General features: G+C 40.6%; 1 protein-coding gene across 6 annotated transcripts; it reads left to right on the top strand.

Annotated features, from left to right (window-relative positions):
- The first annotated feature begins 265 nt into the window (after positions 1–265).
- LOC140339040 (uncharacterized) lies at positions 266–19,158 on the top strand. 6 transcript variants are annotated; one of them, XM_072423556.1, is made up of 8 exons: positions 266–319; positions 1,411–1,905; positions 2,637–2,792; positions 3,214–3,340; positions 3,466–3,563; positions 3,702–3,822; positions 4,096–4,185; positions 5,283–9,036. In XM_072423556.1, the coding sequence occupies exons 2-8, from the start codon at positions 1,828–1,830 to the stop codon at positions 6,074–6,076; spliced, it is 1,464 nt and encodes a 487-aa protein (XP_072279657.1). In that variant the 5' UTR covers positions 266–319; positions 1,411–1,827; the 3' UTR covers positions 6,077–9,036. The 6 variants fall into 6 exon arrangements, with proteins under 6 accessions (XP_072279657.1, XP_072279658.1, XP_072279660.1 ...); XM_072423557.1 differs by having other exon boundaries at positions 275–319; positions 1,733–1,905; XM_072423559.1 differs by lacking the exon at positions 266–319 and adding an exon at positions 18,742–19,158 and having other exon boundaries at positions 1,203–1,905; positions 5,283–5,927.
- The last annotated feature ends 72 nt before the right edge of the window (positions 19,159–19,230 follow it).

Here is a 19,230-nt window from a genome sequence, read left to right as displayed (position 1 = left end):
ACACCTGCTGGATAAGGACCCATAGACACCCAATATAGGGAGAGAGGGAAAGTGTCCCCAGCCAGAAGGAGCGGCATTTTGTTGTAGACCACACACTTTTGTCTTTATTTCCATTTTTTTACAATTCATTTTAGTATAAATAATCAGTTTCCCACACATTATATTTACAGTAATATGGAAGTATTAAGTAAAACTCAAATTAGTCAAGCTGATATCTGCGGGAGGGAGAAAGGGTCCTTCCAGTCGCCATTTTGTTGTAGCCCGAGGGGGAGGAAGGGAGGAGCTCCAGGCTGGAGTGTGTGTTCCCACACAGGAGGAGGTAATAATGTCTTCTTGTTATGAGAGAAGGGGGTCCGAGCACTCTCTGTGTGGGCTGTATTGGGGGGGGGGGGGGGTCATGTGACTCTGTGAGTCATCTGATGTGTCCTGTAAATTAAACAAAGACAGGGTTGTCAGCCCAGCATAAAAATAAATAAGTAGCTTTTTTTGAAGGCGTTTTAATATAAATCCAGGTCAATAATATGCCTCGCGGATCGACTGATGCATTTCGCATAACAACTTGAGTTTGAAGCACATTCGTTGTTCTGGTGGGGCCTCCTTTATCTACTTTGTCCTGGGTTGTTGTTGCCTGAGGATGGAGCATCTTGACAGCTCCAACTTCTGATAACTGGCATCATTGGACAGTTCCCATCCCTCTTTTGACATTGTTTGGGATTAATTAATAAATTAATATATGGTATAGGTGCTGGTTTTCAGTGCCAGTTTGACTACAAACACAGATTTTCTTTGTGTCCCGTCGTTACATTTAGTCCCTAGGAGCGAGAAAAGAGCTTAGAGCTTACACATGGCCGACTGTCACGGTGATCAAAGGTGGGGGACCCTCTGTATCACCCACCTGCTTGGCAGGGACAAGATCAGACGCAGGGTCCAAGGGACCGACCTCAGGCTATACCAACGCAACCAGCAAGGGGTGATGGGCTTTAGAAGGTGCTACCCAGGTTGCAGCTTCTGTGCACACGGGCTGGTAACTGCTCAGAGGGATTATTATTAAACAGGATTTATATAGCGCCAATATATTACGCAGCGCTGTACATTAAATAGGGATTGCGAATGACAGACTAATACAGACAGTGATACAGGAGGAGAGGACCCTGCCCCGAAGAGCTTACAATCTAGTAGGGGACAGGTAGGGGCGGATTTTGGAGATGTTGCGTAGGTGAAAGTGACAGGACCTGGAAATGTTCTGAATATGGGGGGTAAATGAGAGGGCCGAGTCAAAGGTGACACCAAGATAACGTCCCTGAGGGGAGAGCCGAACTGCTCAGAGGGATTGACATGAACTTGTTACTTAGCAATAAATGACAGGTTTGTTCTGAATTCTCCTTTCACTTTTACTGTCTTTGCTTGTAGAATGTGGGGCCATCAATGAGGCCGTATGCCAAACCTCTATAGTCTTGGAGATGGATATTAAAGAAAAGTAGAAAAGACTTCCTCGTTCTTCTGCTGCATATTTTCCTATATAGTGGGTCTCTGCCTATTGCTAAGCCCTAGTTAAAAAAAGCAAAAAAAAAAAAAAAAACAGAAAGTACAATTGATTCACAACTTGCTGTTGAAGATTATCTGAGGTTTGGCATTTGACTATAATTTAGAATGCCTAAATGGAATGTTTTCTTGAAGGAGCGGATGATACCCATAGAGAGTTCAACAGCCAATTTTTTGCTTTATTTTAAAGATTATATGTTTGTTCGGATTCCATATAAGCCAACACACCTCACTTAAAGGCAAGAAAAAAAAGAAAACACATCTAAACAAATCACCTGACCAAGGATGGAAAAGGAGCGGAGTCACATGACTGAAAAGATATTAAACCTCACTCTGGAGATCATCTACCTACTGACGGGGCAGGTGAGGAACATTCTATATTAGTTGCTGAAAGGGAGCCGATTCCACATTTTCACAGACCTTACAGTGAAGAATCCCTTCCTTATCCGTAGCTTAAACATCTTTTCCCCCAGACACAAAGAGCGCCCCCTTGTTCCTTGCAATGACCTTAAAGTGAATAATTGGGAAAAGAGTTCTCTATATGGAACATTTATATATTTATACAGGGTGATCATATCCCCCCTTATACGTCTCTTCTCAAGGGAGAATAGATTCAGTTCAGCTAATCTCTCCTCGAAGCTAAGCTCCGCCTTTCTTTTTATTAATTTAGTTGCCCTTCTCTGCACTCCAGTTACTTTGCACAGGGTCAGGATTATGTCTCAATCTCTGCAATCTATTCCTCTTTGTACTTTGCTAGCTTTAGATATTGCAGCTTGGCATTGCATGCTGTTATTAAGTCTATGATCTACCAGAACCCCCAGATCCTTTTCTATTTCTGACTCCCTCAACTGTATTGCCCCTAGACAGTATGAAGCATGCATGTCGTTAGCCCCCAAGTGCATAACTTTACATTTATCAATAATAAATGTCATTTGCCATTAAGCTGCCCAATCAAACAGTACATCCAGGTCTGCTTGTAGATTATAGACATCCTGTATTGACTTAATTCCATTACATAGTTCATTATTAGTATTGATGTTGTTTTATCTAGCTTGTATTGAGGCGTAACTCCACCTAAATTTATTTCGATATAGAATTATATAGCTTTCAAGTTGTCTGATGGCTTGGTGGCATCCAACGTGATAAAGAGCCAAAGCCCATTTACAGATCCTCCTTCGCACTCCATGAAAGAGAACAGCAAGAAAGTTGAAGAGGTGACCAGCGAGATCATTGAGCTGCTGACAGGAGAGGTGAGAAGTTATTATAATGAGTAATATAAATATGCTTATAAAGGATAATGGAAATGAGGGCTTCCAAGGCCAGAGCTAGCAAAGCAGAGTAAATATTATACTTCAAGCAAAGCATAAAAAAACAAAGGCTTGTCGTACAGGACTTGATTTCTTTCATTGAGAAGTCCATTTGATTGTTTCATAGAATTAGCTGTGAATTGTTTGGTTATTTCTGAGTTAGACCAACCAAAATGATTGATATCAAGTGTAGAATCTAAAGAACCCTGATCAGAGAACTAGTTGTCAGAGTAGTGTTATGGATATTCAAGGAATGTTGAGGTAGGTGCCTAAGGATGGACACAGGTTTGTAGCCAGGTGGAACCTCACAATTATGTATAAGCAAGCACTGTGTATGGACAACGGTGACCATTATGTGTTTCAGGTTCCTAAAGGGTGTCAGGATGTCACTGTGTCTGTCTCTATGGAGGAGGATGATTTCGAAGGACACAAAGAACAGTGCAAGGATGTCATAATGGAGATTCAGCCACCCCTCAGATCACAAGGTAAAGGTAGGCTTTAGTTTCTAGCATATTAGAGAAGAATATTGAGGTTCCACTTGGATATAGGTTCCACTTGGATATATCCTCTGATATAAAGAAACAATGTATTCGGTAAATGTGTGTGTTCCCTACAGATGGATCCAGTAACAGAAATATCCCAGGAAGATGTCCCAGTCCTCCTAGCTGCCGGGGTTCCGCACAGGAAGGAGATACGGTTCCAGAGAATGATCTGGTAGGTGGAATCTATATCTTAAATCGAAACAATGCCAAAATATCAAGTAGACCATTTGAACACTCCATTCATTCCCCCCCATTTCCAGAGCTAAACCGGTCAGGAAATATGTTTATATAGAATCTATTTTTTGTGTAGGTTGTGGCAAATGTAAACCAGACTGATCATGAAGCCAAAGCCAGAGAGAAAACAGAAGACACTGATATAAATGAGGATGATCCATGTAAGGAGAAGGAAACCTCTCCAGAGATCAGCACAGGTGAGGAATAAACACTAAATCTAGAAAGGAGTCCCACATTCTCCTTATTCATTCACTACAACAATCTCCTCCCTCCTCTTTCAGTACACAGTAATGTGGGGACAGTATGTGCCCAGTGAGGGTCAGGAGCCATCAGCCTCTATTAGACTCCGGCTCCCCTCCTCACATCATGTCATTATGTGTCACCAGCCAAGAGACGTGACCAGTCTCCCCCTCTCTGGGGTCTCTCATACATCTTAGTACAGGGGGCTTCACTCTCATCTTTATTCACAGACACCAGAAGGGAAAATGTTAAAATTGAAGAAGGGGAGGAAATACTTGTAAAGATCAAAGAAGAAGAAATTCCTTTGGAAATTGGTGTGGGTAAGTAAGAAATACCAAATCCTCTAATGGGGGACACTTGTTCTGATGTCAATTAAAAGGATTTCCTCACATTCAGAGTAAACTCCTCTTTCTTGTGTATATAAATAACAAAAAAGTAAGTTTATATAAAAAACAACGAGTTCTAATCGTTCCCTACTTTCCCTACTATACACAGCTAAAAAAGTTTTTTCACAGTGATGTACGTAGTTTCACATGTTTATATAGCTGTTTCAAAATCCTCGTAAAACTAACTGAAGGCGGATATACTGCTCCCTCTCTATCGCCAACGATAACTAGTAAAGCTTCACCCTTGATTCCTCACTAAATAAAATCAATTACAAGAAACTACCCTTTAAGAACGTTTAATTACGTACAATATCAAATTCACTAACATACACTTTACTACCAATCCACAAGAACTTTTTAGTTCCTTAACTTAGTTTGGACACATGATTAAACTCTCAATCTCTGAGAGGCTAAAAAGGCCATATATATATTCAAACAAAAAAATCCCCCTTTGTTCTCTCCTACCCTCTTCCTCTTATTTGAGGCATATATAAATCGGATCAAAGAGTGCAGTATAATTGTATTAATGATTTGAACGCACCATCAGTCTAATTAATTACCCTATATTCAGATTTTTCACTACAAACATAGTGTCAATCTACACTGGCAATTCTACAAGCCTTTTGTATACAATCTTTACACATACCACTGAATTTGTCCCATAATCACGTCTCTTTATCCCCTGAGGAAGCCACTTGTTTTGGGCGAAAGCCTCCCCTCCATCTTCTATACTGAAATTACTCTGTTTTCACTGCACACTGTGAGCTTCTTATAGTATGCAACAAAAGCTGCATTGAATGAGGAATTTTGCAGCAGAAGGGGTTCAGTAATAGCAAAGTGATTAATTGCTTGAACACCATACCATGTATTTATTCACCTAAAAAAGAGGTGCCAGTTAGTACTGTCTCCTGATTGGCTGCCAATCAGAAGACACGATCTTAATAGGTTTGTTCTTTTCCATAAACCCACAAATTGAAATAGATATTTAGAAACACTTTACCTGTTATTGTTTTTTTTTTTTTTTGCTCCAGATGGAAAAAACACTAGGAATATTATAGAGAGATACACTATGATTTCTATAGATGGTAAAATAGAGGATGACATGAAAGACGATTTCATGGGAGAGAACCCCATTAGCTCCAATCTCCACCCAGAATTCAGCAGTGGCGACGTGTTATCTGATTCCTCATTGCATAGCGGAAACTTTCCCACTCAAAGAAATTTCGCTGCGGAGAAGCCATATTTATGTTATGTATGCGGAAGATTTTTCTCTCGGAAAACCCATCTAATTGAACATGAAAGGACTCATACAGGAGAAAAGCCATTTTCTTGTTCAGAATGTGGGAAGTGTTTTATGCAGAAGTCAGCTCTTGCTCTCCATCAGCGGATTCACACAGGGGAGCTTTATCCTTGTCCGGAATGTGGCAAGTGTTTTACCCGGCTGTCCCACCTCATCCCGCATCAGAGAACCCACAGCGGGGTTAAGCCATTTTCATGCTCGGAATGCGGGAAGTGTTTCCTGCAAAAGTCGGCTGTCACCAGGCACATGAGAATCCACACTGGGGAGAAACCTTATGCTTGTTCGATATGCGGGAAATGCTTCTCCATGAAATCCAACGTGATTGAACATGAGAGAACTCACACTGGAGAGAAGCCCTTTTCCTGTTCTGAGTGCGGTAAGTGCTTTACGGAAAGGTCCAATCTTGCCACGCACCAGATTATCCACACTGGTGTGCGGCCCTATTCCTGTTCTGTCTGCGGGAGGGGTTTCACCACTAAGCAGAATTTGCTAAAACACCAGCAGGTCCATACAAACTCTAAGTGAGGAAAAAGGTCCCCCAAAAAACTGTCACATCTCACTTCCAGCAGGGGACATGAGCTTCCAGATGAGTCAACTCGTGATGAGAGTATGCCAGCATCGTGCTTTTTTCCCACAGGATTGATACCATACCAAGTTTTTTTTACAGTAATAGTTTGTAGTCTCAGTAAGTCGTTCCTTACTTTTTGTAGTACTGGAAGAAGGTTTAGCTGGTGTGTACCATGTTCTTTTAGGGTAGCACAGTTCTAAAGCTCCTAGGGAAAAACAAGCATTGAAAGCGGAGTACAAATATTCAGAGGTCTTGTATGGTTTCCCATAGTAGCCATGGGGCACATAGGGCTGTGGGCAAATCCGCAGTTTAAGTACAGTGAGGTTAGAAGGAGCAGGGAAGGTGGGTACATGAGTTTAACTCGGTTGACCAGGTCCATCATAACTTCTATAATTTATTGAGCTACTTATGGCTCCTGCATGCCATATCTCCACAATGCACTGTCACAAGAATGACATGTTAGTGAAGGACGTGGTGATGGCGGTGGAACCCAAGCAAAATCTTGTTTATGTTCGTTAGTGTGGAATTATGTCTTGGGGTGTGTTTAGTACTGTGTAGGCAGAGGACATATGTTTAAGGTGTAACTAAAGGGAAAGACTGGACACCCAAAATGCGAGTCTAAATTGGAAGTTTTGTTTCACTGAAACAGTTGGATAGGAGCTGTGATCAACCAGCTAATCAAAGCCAACTTCTGTAATTCATGCCTACACGATCCTCCACCACGTATTCATGTCCACATATTCATGTATTCACCACGCATTCACATTCCTAGCCCTGATGAAGGGAGTGCTCTGACCTGAAATGTGCAACTTAGGCAGCCTTGATCAAACTTTAATAGCATAACACTTTAATATAGACTCTTATTTGGTTGTCTATTCTTTATCTTTATAATCCCACAACACAGGTTTGCCTTAAAGCAGTGGTCCCCAACCTTTCTGACAGCAGGGCCCGGTAACATAGTATACAATTTTGCCACGGCCCGGTAAAAGTACAGCTTACAGAACTTTGCTATTCTCAGCAGCTCCATCACCTCCCAGCAATCTAGCTGAGAATAGCGGAGTAGTGTAAGAGAGCTGGTGTGCTGTCAGGTGGCGGAGCTGCTGGGAATGGCAGAGAAGTGTAAGCCTTACATATATTGCTCTGACATTCTTAGCAGCTTCTGTGTAAGAAGTGTGAGGAGAGCCGCCCACACTCCCCCACTTGCACTTACATCTATCCTATACTATCCTTCATTTCCCTTTTCTCTACTGTTAAAGAGAAAACGGGATTCAGAGAAAGTAAGTGGCCAGCTATGTGTTACAGGCACCCCACCAGCCGCTCAGTCACTTGCACTGCAGTAGAGTCTGCAGATTGACTCCAGGCAACAAGGCAGGGTTCCATGGCATGAGGAAGGGGTAATCGCACCCGTAACCTCACCACCAACCTGACCGCAGCCTTAAAGGTTTGTGAGCGGGCAAATTTATATTTGAGGCACCACAGCACACAGACAATTGGCAGTACCCTAATGCTCAATGCCATTGAAGTGGCCACGGGGTTTCCTAATATACAAACACGATTTTGGGACCCTGGTCCCCTTTAAATAGCCTCCCTATCATATAATAGTGGACCTATCACCACAATTATTATATAGAAGGGTAGATAACCCTTTTGTTTTTTTTTTCATTAAATCCTTTTTTTTAAATAAAAAACAAAAATGCAAAGCCCCCCCATTCTGTCAGTGGTAGAAACTGGATGGGAGCGCAGAGTCTCTTAGGATACGTGCGTCATGAATCCCAGGAGACGCAGGCATGCGCAGGGGGGACTCTTCTGTCATTGAAAAGAGATCCGCATTTTCTTATTTTTCACAAATACAGCAGTATACATCATGGATCTGTGCAAGTAAATGGGACGGGAGCTTTTTCTGCCTCCTGTCATTTGCAGCCCCCATTTTACCAACCACAGACAGGCACCGGTCTGTGGCCCAGGGGTTGGGGACCACTGCCTTAAAGTATCAATAAACACTACCTCTGTAAAGAACATAAAGAATACAGTGGTACCTTGGTATGATTCCTTAATCCGTTCCAGATCCTTGGACTTATACCAAACAAATTTTTCCCATAAGAAATTAAAGGAAAATGGTTAATCCATTCCAATGAAAAAAAATCCCATTGTTTTTGGCATATTATACATTGCTGGGGCTGCATGGAATATTTTAAACATTGCTTAATACTAAAATACATAAATTAAAAAGCAATTAGATGAAATAAATGAAAATTTAACCTCACTTTACCTTGCTGAGAAGAGTTGAGTGTCTACTAGGATGGTGCTGAGAAGGGAGGAGGAGGAGATGTTCTGTAATTCACAGAGAGTTATAGCGCGGGTTGTACCACTGATTGGTAGCAACTGGCGTACTGACCCTCGTGGGTAGTCGTGGCTTTGTCTCAAGAGGGGTAAATAAGGGTAGCGTGCGGTGTTATGACTTATTTTGACCCATACAAGTTCTAGCTAAAAGGTTGTATACCAAGCAAAATTTTTCATGTCCAGGACTTATTCCAAAGCGGACTTATACCGAGGTACCACTGTACTTGCCTTTCCTGCTGCTTGTGCACCACTAAATATGATTTACCAACAGATTTTTTTTAGAAACTGGAACTTCAAAAAGTATTGATTTATGGGAAGGTGGGCATGGAAAGAACTGATGTTTTAGAGACAATATCATACCATATATCCCTATGCAATACATTAATAATTGAGGATGAATAAATTTTTTGGTCTTATTGGTGTGCAATTAAGTCTCTTTCCATTTGTCACATGGTCTGAACTTAGAAAGACAGATATCTCACCAGTAATGGACCAAGAATAATGGGGTTCTTGAGCCTCCTATAGGACCACAGGCGCCTGTTTCAATCTTTTTCACAATTTGGCCTATTATTATTATTATTAAGTATCTAGTATGGCCAAATAGTATGGCCTAATGATGCATGCTCTCCAAAGATACCCTTGCTTGTTTTTATCTCCCATGTGGCCAGATCATGGAGAAGTGTCAACTACAGCCCTACTCTAGATAGTTACCCCAAGGATACCGCCGCACAGTCTGTTTGTTTCTGTAAATTTTTCATAAGACTGGTTTGGTGCTGTTTGTGTGCTGCCATGTTGGATTTGTCTGGAAGTTTTTGCTCTGTATCTCAGTAATCCTATTATTACACAAGCGGAGCTGAACATCAAGCCCCTTTATAGGCTCTGTTTGCACAGGCTGTCTGGGGGATCACAGGAGAAATGAAATGAAAAAGCAGCAGATTTCACAGAATAGAAATACTTCACATTGCTTACAGTAATTGACATCTAAATGTTAGGGAGCATGTAGAAACTACAACTAAAAACTGTAGAAACTACGAGCAGAGACAGAGCAGTTCTCTATTGAGAAAATAAATGCTGTTCCCAATCTTTGTTTAGTCAATCAATCAGGAATGCCCTAGTGTTCATCCAGGTAGACCTAGTTTGACCAGTGCATGACCACCATAACTATATGGGTTACATTTCTTGGCCACTGGTTCATTTTAAGCATTGACCTACCTGGTTCAATTGAGACTCTGTTGTAACTAGCCATACTTGAAACAGCACATTACTTGTCTGGACTAGGCCTTCTATGGCCAGCCTTTACCGGAGAATAAAAAGTAGATGCAAAGGCGTGTGTTGGCGTGCCGTAATTGTAGTGCAATACAGAAGGTTAAAAAATGTTTTGTTTTTTTTAGAGAGAGCAGGATATTGCCTGCATTCTCATTTTATTTCTAATCATATTGGCAACAAAATATTATCCATTATTTTTAGAGCAAATATAATATTTTTTAGGTTTTTGTGTTAATTAATGAATCAATAAATAAGTTCCTTAAAGAAAACCAGATGCAACCATGCAAAAAATACAAATATTTGTTTTCAAATAATTATAACAGTACAGGTTGATGTAGTGTTGATATGATTGACTCTTTTAAAGTCTTACAGTTGTTGCCCAGTCCATGGTCCGACTTAACACGTTGCCCCCAAGCTCTGAGGATACATAACATTATCATGTAAAAAAAGCCATCTTTAAGATTTACCAGCAAAATCTGTTTTTTATAGAGACGGGAAGCGTAAGAACCTTTTTGATGTTCGTCTGACCTTGCCAACAGCAGTTTCCTAGCTCCTAAGAGTGCATAACTACAATAACTAGCTGAGCGACTAAAAAATGAGCTTTCACCTGGAATTTTTAATATCCTGTAAAAAAAAAGTCCCCCTTTAACTTATTTTTCAGTTTTAGGTATTTCTACTACTCTTTTAAAAGATATTTATTTTTAGACCCTTCCTCCTAGGATACTGACCTCACATATCCCAGGAAGCAGCAAATTCCATTAATACAACATCATGGCAACATGTAAGCCCTTTCCCAGCATCAGATCCTGTGATGTGTAAGATATGGCACCCCATTATCCAGGAGCTGGCACCTAGGCCCAGGTGACAGCAGAGATAAAGATGGTATGACACAATTATAGAACGGCAAAATGGCAAATAGTAGTTATGTAGAGTTGGGAGGGTGTGAGATCAGGTAGACAAATGTCTAACCCCAGCTGAACTTACAGCCTGACTCTCATGCTAGTGAGTAGGAAAGTGACACCAGTAGATGCAAAGTATATCTGTTTTATAGGTTAGCCTGCTAAATATAAAAAAATATTCCGATGGTTGCATAAGCGCAGACCCATCTGGTTCTTTTTAGGAAGATGTACCTTAATACTATTAACACAACTCATCTATGGTTAGAATGCAAAAAAGAGCTTAGATTGCAAATACAAAGAAGTGAAGTACAATGTGTTATAAAAGACGAAGGTAAGAGGGGAAAAAGAAAAGGAGATAACATTCCTGTTTAATGCAACAGACTGCAAACATAATAACCTACAGGGAATCAATAGAAGCAATTTATCAAGCTCTGAAGTTGTACTAAAGTGTTAGAAATAATAAAATGTGTTTTATTACATCTTTATGAAGGTGTCTGATTATTTTATTTTTAAAACGTTAGACCTTATTTTAGAACCGTTAGATCTTTTGCATCTCTTTGATATCTTGAACACCTCTCCAAATGATGGTGTTTGGGTGATCCCATTGAAGGGTACTCTTAACACTACAGCATACAAAGACATTAGATAACTGTGCTCTTCCAGCCTTGTGGTTTTGGGGAAGACTCGGCATGACTGTGCTCAAGTGTACAACTTCCTAAAGACATGGTTTGATCATTTAGATGTGAAGGAACTTGAGTGGCCTTCACAGAGCCCTGATCCTAATTCTACTGAACACCTTTAGGATGACTTGAAAGAGCAGAAAAGAGTTCCTTGGTAATTTGGAAAGAGTACGCAACAGTTCTACCATTTTTTTAAGACACTAGAGGTTAAATAGGGAGAAGTCTCTCCATTCAAAACCTCTGGTGCTCTCTGTTTGGCTGAGGAAGGCTTTCCTCAGCCAATCAGAGAGCACTAGAGGTTTTGAATAGGGAGACTTCTCCCCATTTAACTTCTAGTGCCAGGCATCTTGTCAATGATTGCAGCCGTAGCTACAATCATTGGGAAGAGTGTGCGATCCCCGGGTCACTAGAGGTTAATCAATTGCGATCGCAAACAGGAGGATTCCCAGGGCTGAATGCAGCTCTGGGAATCCCCCTGTTTTAATTTACTCCATCTTCCGATGGTTTCGCGAAATTGATTCGCCGAAATTTCACAGAACCATTGGAAGTTCAAGAAAATTTTTGCGAGACTGCCAGAGGCATTCTTGCTCATCCCTGGTCCTTGCTCCTTGGCTTCCACTTTACTTACATCGCCTGAATAAAGGTCCTGGTTGAGCCTCAAACCAGCAGCATCTACATTATTATTAAGGACCAAGGACCCCCAAACCATTCCACAATGAAAGGTGGTCTCAGGGAATATCCTAAAAAAGTGATTTTTACATAAATAAAACCACCCTCACACCCACCCTTTTATCATACTTTGACCTGAGTGTTTTTTCTGTGGAAAAAAAATTCTGTAGGGAAGTGACCTTGAGGAAAGTGATCTTACACCACAAAAATGTTTAATTTCTGCATAAATTGTGCTCCAAGTTCGAAAAACATTTTCAGTATGAAGGCCCGCCAGCTGTCAGATCTGGTCCTGCTGGCCTCTGCCAGCAGAGGGAGCTGCACCCCACCCACTTTGTACTGTTAGATAATCCCGGCAGCAGCATGAGAGCTGTGTCTGTGTCCATGCAGCTGTCATTATCCCCAATGTATTAATCCTCCTTCACTGATTGTCATAGAAATGTGAAATTTTCTTGGTACACAGGGGACTCTCAAGAGCTGCTACTAAACCAAATTTAAGGCCCGTAAATATAGCAAGTTGCCAGATAAGGGGCCACAAGCATAAAATCCAAACAACAATCAAGGATATTTTCACATTAAGGGGGGCTATTTTAGGACCAGGTCCCCAAATTGAGTATGCATGTTGGGGATCCCCTGGGGGCCACTCGCATGGCAATGAATATTAGGATACTGACAATTGTGTGCTGTGATGCCATCTAAAGTTCCCAAAACTTCCGGACTGGCAGTACCGCTCACTGCCGCCTGGAGTCATATCTGCAGATGCTACGTTGCGAGAGACTGAGAGGCTGGCGAGCATTTATTCACACTTGTATTCTGTGACCCTCAATGTCTCTGAAACAGAGGGATGTTGGCAACTGGTCCTGAAGATGTAGTAGTAGTAAGAACATGTACCCCTTGTCTATCTAACAACCCTTGTCTATCTGACACATGAATTTTTCCTGGAAGTATCCATTGCAGAAGTTCTTGATTTGTCATCCTTTATTTGGTGCATGTATGTTACGGTAACTAGAAACATTAATATTTAATTTAATTTAAAATAAAACTATTCTAGTTTTACATACATCTTTCATGTTTGTTTGCATTGTGGCCCAAAAGTTTTATCCCAATGTCAACAGTAGCCCCCAGATGGAAAAAGGTTGGGCACCACTATTCTAGAACATCTGAAAACTCTGAAATAAAATTTTGCAGGACATCAGGCTACTCTAATAAGTGGGTGTATAGCCCAGTTTTTTGTTTCCGTTTTGCACAGTTGGAGTTGGAAGGGGGAAAAACTCTGTCAATACATTCCTAACTTTTTTTTACTAGTACGTTGGGCCTAATTTATTAAAGCTCTTCAATGCTGGGGAGGATACACTTTCATCAGGGTGATTCAGCAAATCTGGAATAGATCTAGTCCAGGAATGAAAACATTTGCTAAAAAATAACTAACTTCTTTTAAGAAATCTATTCCAGGTTTGCTGGATCACCCAGCTTAACTGATGAAAGTGTATCCTGTCCAATCATAGAGAGCTATAACACAGCTCAAAAAAAAAAAACTTTTCAATATATTTAGTGTATTTCAGGTCTGCTGAATTCAGAAATGACATCAGTTTCATTGAATTGGCTCTAGTTCTTGTGATACACAAATTGGAATAGACTGTTTTACCAACAACAAATGTTAACACAGCATATTATTATCAATCTTTATTTACAACGATGTTTTAAATTTTATATATTAAATGTAGCAATAGTTTCATGAAACTTTCATTTGTTTTCTTTTTATTCATACATATCTTTTTCTACAGAAATATGAGTTCTTCAAGAAAGAAGTTGTTTTTATGACCCTAATGTATATTGCTACATTTGTGGTGAATATTCTCAGCAAAAACAGAGAAGAAACATTACAGAATTTGTGAAACAAGCACATCTTGCATGTTTTGGTATTAAACTGGGGGACCATAGTAAGTATTGGGCTCCCCATATGGTATGCAAAACTTGTGTAGAGTGGAAAGATGGAAAACTGAAAAGTGTGAAATTTGTTGTACCTATGGTATGGCGAGAGCCCCAAAATCATCATAATGATTGGTATTTTTGTGCTGTGAATGTAAAAGGTTTCAATCGTTACAAGAAACACAAGTTGGAGTACGGTGATATGGAATCAGCAAGACGACCTGTGCCGCATGGTGCTGATGTTCCCATACCAGTGTTCAGTACACTTCCTGATATTCCTGTATCCAATATGGAGGATATACAGGGAGTGTAATCCAGGAGTTAGCAGTGGAAGTGAATATGAAGGAAGTGTTTCGTCAAACCAGCAGTTCTCCCAAGAAGAGCTCAATGATTTAATACATGACCTAAGTCTGTCAAAACAAGCTTCTGAACTTTTAGCATCCAGGCTAAGAGAAAAGAACTGTCTGAGACCAGAAGATAAAATAACGGTTTATAGGACAAGAGAGGTGACACTCCGACCATATTTCAGTGAAGATGGAGACTTTGTGTACTGTTGTAACATCTCTGGACTACTAGCCCATATGTGAGGACCAGAATACCGAGCAGAAGACTGGCCGCTTTTCATAGACAGTTCCACTCGAAGTTTGAAATTTGTTTTACTGCATAATGGCAACTGCTATGCATCAATTCCAGTTGGTCACTCAACAAAACTTAAAGAAGAATATCAAAATGGTCTTAAAAAAGCTTTGCTATCATGAACACCAATGGTCCATATGTGTTGATTTGGACAGCAAAGTGGATACACAAAGTACCCATGTTTATCTGCTTGTGGGATAGTAGAGCAAAGCAGGATCACTGGAAAAAAGTGACATGGCCTCCAAGGGAAAACTTGCAGCGAACATCATTAAAGAGCCAGTGGTTGTCCATCCATATTCAGGGCCCAAAGCACTTCTATTTGAACAACAGGCTAGGTCACGTGGGGACCCTGGTCACGTTCTCAAATATTAGGTGCCAAAATTATAAGTGCAATGGGAATTAATCCAAGGAATTGACATAGGAATTGGACCAGAATTGGACTGACTGGACTGATTCAACCACCTGGACTCCAACTTCCTCTGCTGCTGCTATTTCACCAAGCCATCTCTGCGACTGACTCATCATACCCTACTCCTGGAACATAACAAGCTTAGAAGCCTCACTACCACATATATCACAGGACCTGGTCTCATGGACTTCAGTTTGCCACATTGTTTACTGGTTCCAAGTTATCTGTAAAAATGTATTATTCACCCTGCTCACACAGAGCCTCTCTCTTCCATATACTCCCAGTGAGATACTTCCTTCCCCTTACCTCATACGCATTCACCCTTCCCATAAGTCCTTACCCCCTCTCTCTGGCAGTCTATGGAATGCCCGATCTGTTGGCAATAAATTACCTCCATACACAACCTTCTTCTTTCTAAGTCTCTGAACTTTCTGTCTCTCACTGAAACTTGGCTTTCCTCCTCTGACTCTGCCTCTGCTGCTGCTCTCTTCTATGGAGGCCTGCACTTTACACATACCCCTAGACCTGGCAACAAGGTGGGGTGGTGTGGGTCTCCTTCTCTCACCTAACTGTACATACAGAGTCCGTTGTACCCCGCCCTCTCATTTTCACCTCTTTTAAAGTTCCCTCCGTTCATCTTTACAGCCCCCTACCCCTCATTGTTGCTGTTGTCTACCACCCCCTAGCTCAGTGTCACTTTAAGTATTTTATCACATTAAGTATTTAAAAAAATTAATTTTGTATACGTAGGCATACCTAGTTCAATTTTCATGTTTTATTCGTTTTCTGTGAGGTTTTTATTGAGGTCATTATTTCAAAAACTAGAGCTGATCTAGCAAAACCAATACCATATGTGGAATCGATGCATAAAACATAACCTAAAATGACTTTTGTGTTTGGCAAGAAAATGTTTGTTGACCAGTGTAATCAATCAGGACCATTGTCTACATTAGGTACACTCTTCAGTTCCCTCCCTAGAGCCAGTGGACGCACTAGCAATGTTGATGTGCCAACAACAGCCAGGCATTGATGGTTCCTGTTTGCTTGTCATACTCTATTGGACGGACTCCGGCCACTGGATAGACTTGTTACAACTTTCTTTAAAGGAAGGTCCTAATGGTATAGGATCAATTTTTTTGATTCTTGTCAATTTTACTGGTTTTTAAACTAATGCTTTGTATCTTTTTTCTTCAAATGCAATCTTTGTTTTACATTTAAACAATTATTGCATGGCAAAGGATTGCCAAAGCACTGCGAGCTATCATTTCAAATAGCACAGCAGACAGTACCTGCCTAAAGGCTCTCAATCTCTGAAACGTCTGACTGAGCTGTCCCATGAATGATGGGTTGCTCCTCTGGATCATTTACTTCTTCATTTTGTCAAACACAAGGGTCAAAGTCTACTTAAAGCTCACTTGTCTAGATGGATGCTCAGAAAAAAAGAGGAACATTTTTGAGGTATAGAGTATCAAGGAGCTCCTAATGCTGACTATAGCCCAAGGGTTGCTGTGGATGACTCATAGGCGGGGGGCCTCTGGCTCTCCAAAATAGGAAGCCATATAGAGAGATACCAGAACAAGAAACGATAATGGAGTCAAGGATAGCTGAACCACATGGGGTCACAGAAGGCATTACGTGTCGAAGCAGAAGGTGGCTTGGAAAAAAAGGAGTAGCTAGTAGCTCCATTGCAGTCTCCTCCTCTGGGTTCTCTCAGGATTTACAGCAAGAATACTGTATGCCCTTGCAATGGGCTGGACTACATTCTTGCGGAATAAAAAGTTCAGATATTTTTTTTCGGGGAAAGGTTTTTACTGCTATCACTTGCTCCATTATGAAGATTCTTTTTGCTCTGAAATTCTCTGGCGACAACCTTCAAACTTATTTTCTATGAGTTGAATAATTCAGTTAAACACAATGCTTGGAGCTCCTGTTGTATTTACTGTTTGCACAATAGCAGGAAAGCCTGTTGTACCAGTGAGAAGCCACCACCAGAGGGCGACCATCTATTTTGTGAGAAACAAAAAAAATGTCCTCAGTACAGGAGGGGAGGCATCCATTTTGTTGGAGACCAGAAAATACTTGTAATATTCAATTCAATCAAAAATAAGATTAGCAAAAACCGAGCTAGTATGGCATAGGCTATATCCAGGGTGGTTTCTACAACCTAAACATAGATTAAAAAAAAGTCTATTGTTTTAGGAATGGTCACAGTGGCCATCTTGTTGTAGTCCACAGGAATTGGAACACTAAGAATCCTCTTGGAGGTGGTGTGAGCCTGCAGAGTGTGTGTCCAGTGAGGAGGAGGTAATAATGTCTTCATATTATGATAAAATGGGGGACACAGCAGTCTGTGGACTGAATTTTAAGAGAAACGTTATGCCACATTTTCCGTAGTAATAAGGGGAAGTTGTCGAACCGGTGGGTTTCTCCTCCGTGAAGTTTTTCCATTGATCAATCAGCTGTTTTTTTTGTTTTTTTTTTTGTGGTTCTATAGAAACAAAAACAGCATGTGAAAAAGGACTTTAAATGTCATCACTGCCTATCCTCTAAAAATGCATGTTAACTGGTTGCTGTGAAGATCTAATGGCTTGGGTACTTCGAGTCCCTGATTTCGGGAGAATTAAACCTCCTGGCTTTTATAGTCTGGATTTGATGAAGTCTATAACAAAGAAAGTTTTACTAGCCCTCACGTAGCACTAGGAAGTGTCCTAAAGACAAGGGTTAGACACTGGTCCTAGACCTCTTAGGACATAGTCTACTCCGAGGGCCTGATTTATCAAAGCTGGAGACAATACCCTTTTATCAGTGAAGCTGGGTCATCCAAACCTGGAGTGGATCTGGCCCAGAATTGCTGGCAAATATCAAATGCCTGAAATCCATTCCAGGTTTGCTGGATCACCCAGCTTCACTGATGAAAGTGTATCCTCTCCAGCTTTGGAGCGCTTTGATAAATCAGGCCCTGAGAGAGAACCATTTAAAATCCCAAATCCAATCTGCTGTTGTTCGCACTGTGGAAGAGTTTTTGATAGCTGTTGGTGTCCCTATGATGGAGATCCATTTTCACTTCCTGGTAAGGTGATGGGGTGAAAAAGGACATAATGTGATGGTTTATTTTTCTGTTGGGGAAAAAAAAAACAGCAACAAAAAGATTTTTAATTAAGAACAATAGGAAAAGACTTAGAAGATCAGTCGGTATTATATTGCTCTCAATGTCTTCTCATGCCCAACAAGAAGGTCTGATTTTTTTCTATGGAAAAGGTATGTACCATTCTTTGTCTAAAAGAAGCAATGGTAATTACAAAATTTGGGAAATAATTTTTATCTTAGAATAATATCAGGATGAGGTCCTCCATAGCAATCTGCTGTTGGTTTTGCTAGATATCACAGCACCTACTTTCATTCTGGGGAGGAGGCCTCCCCAGTGACACACAATGGTAGACAAATTATTTGGATGAGGTTCACTTCTCCCTCTATATGCACCCTTTTCTTTCTGATTGTATGCCCAATCCACTGTACACTGCATCATTGCCCAGTTTATTGTGTTATGCTGCTGATTGAGTGGTGAACCAGTGTGATTTTGTTATAGCTTTGGTCATTAGTGGATATATCATGGCTTGTTCAGACCTTGTTCCTACAGGTTCCATGACGGGTTCTCCAAATCTTTCTATATATATATAAATAAATATATATATATATATATATATATATATATATATATATATACTGTCCTGTATTACCTGCAATAGTGTACATTTCCACACACTTATATCTATTGTATTTTTTTTTAATGAAAATAGTATACAAGGAAACACCTAAAGATGGAGAAGGAGCGGCATCAAATGACTGCGAGGATATTGAACCTCACTCTGGAGATCATCTACCTACTGACAGGAGAGGTGAGAGAGATTATGGGACCGTTACATGACTTTGTTTTTATTTTTAACCTCCCTAGGAGTAACCCCGAGTCACACTCGGGGTATGTAAACCTATGGGAAAGTAATAGTAAATAGAGGCTTACCTGACGCTAGCCTCCCGCGCTGTCCAGCGCCGCGATCTCCATCTTCTTTCTTCCTGCTTCTGCATCCGATGAGTTACTGGGAGTTCGCGGTGACGTTGGTGCGTGTACGTTGCTGGCGGGGCGGGAAATTCAAAATCCATTTGTATTGCATTCAATACAAAATAACTGTATTGAATGCAATACATTGGATTTTTATATGTAAAAGCAGTACATTGTTTTCAAAAACATTTATTTTACAGTATATATAATAGTATAATATGTATTTTTT

Source organism: Pyxicephalus adspersus, chromosome 10 (genome assembly GCF_032062135.1).
Source record: "Pyxicephalus adspersus chromosome 10, UCB_Pads_2.0, whole genome shotgun sequence".
Taxonomy (NCBI): Eukaryota; Metazoa; Chordata; class Amphibia; order Anura; family Pyxicephalidae; genus Pyxicephalus; species Pyxicephalus adspersus.
The sequence above is the reverse complement of the archived record's forward strand: the minus strand, read 5'-3'. Positions and strand labels throughout refer to the sequence as shown.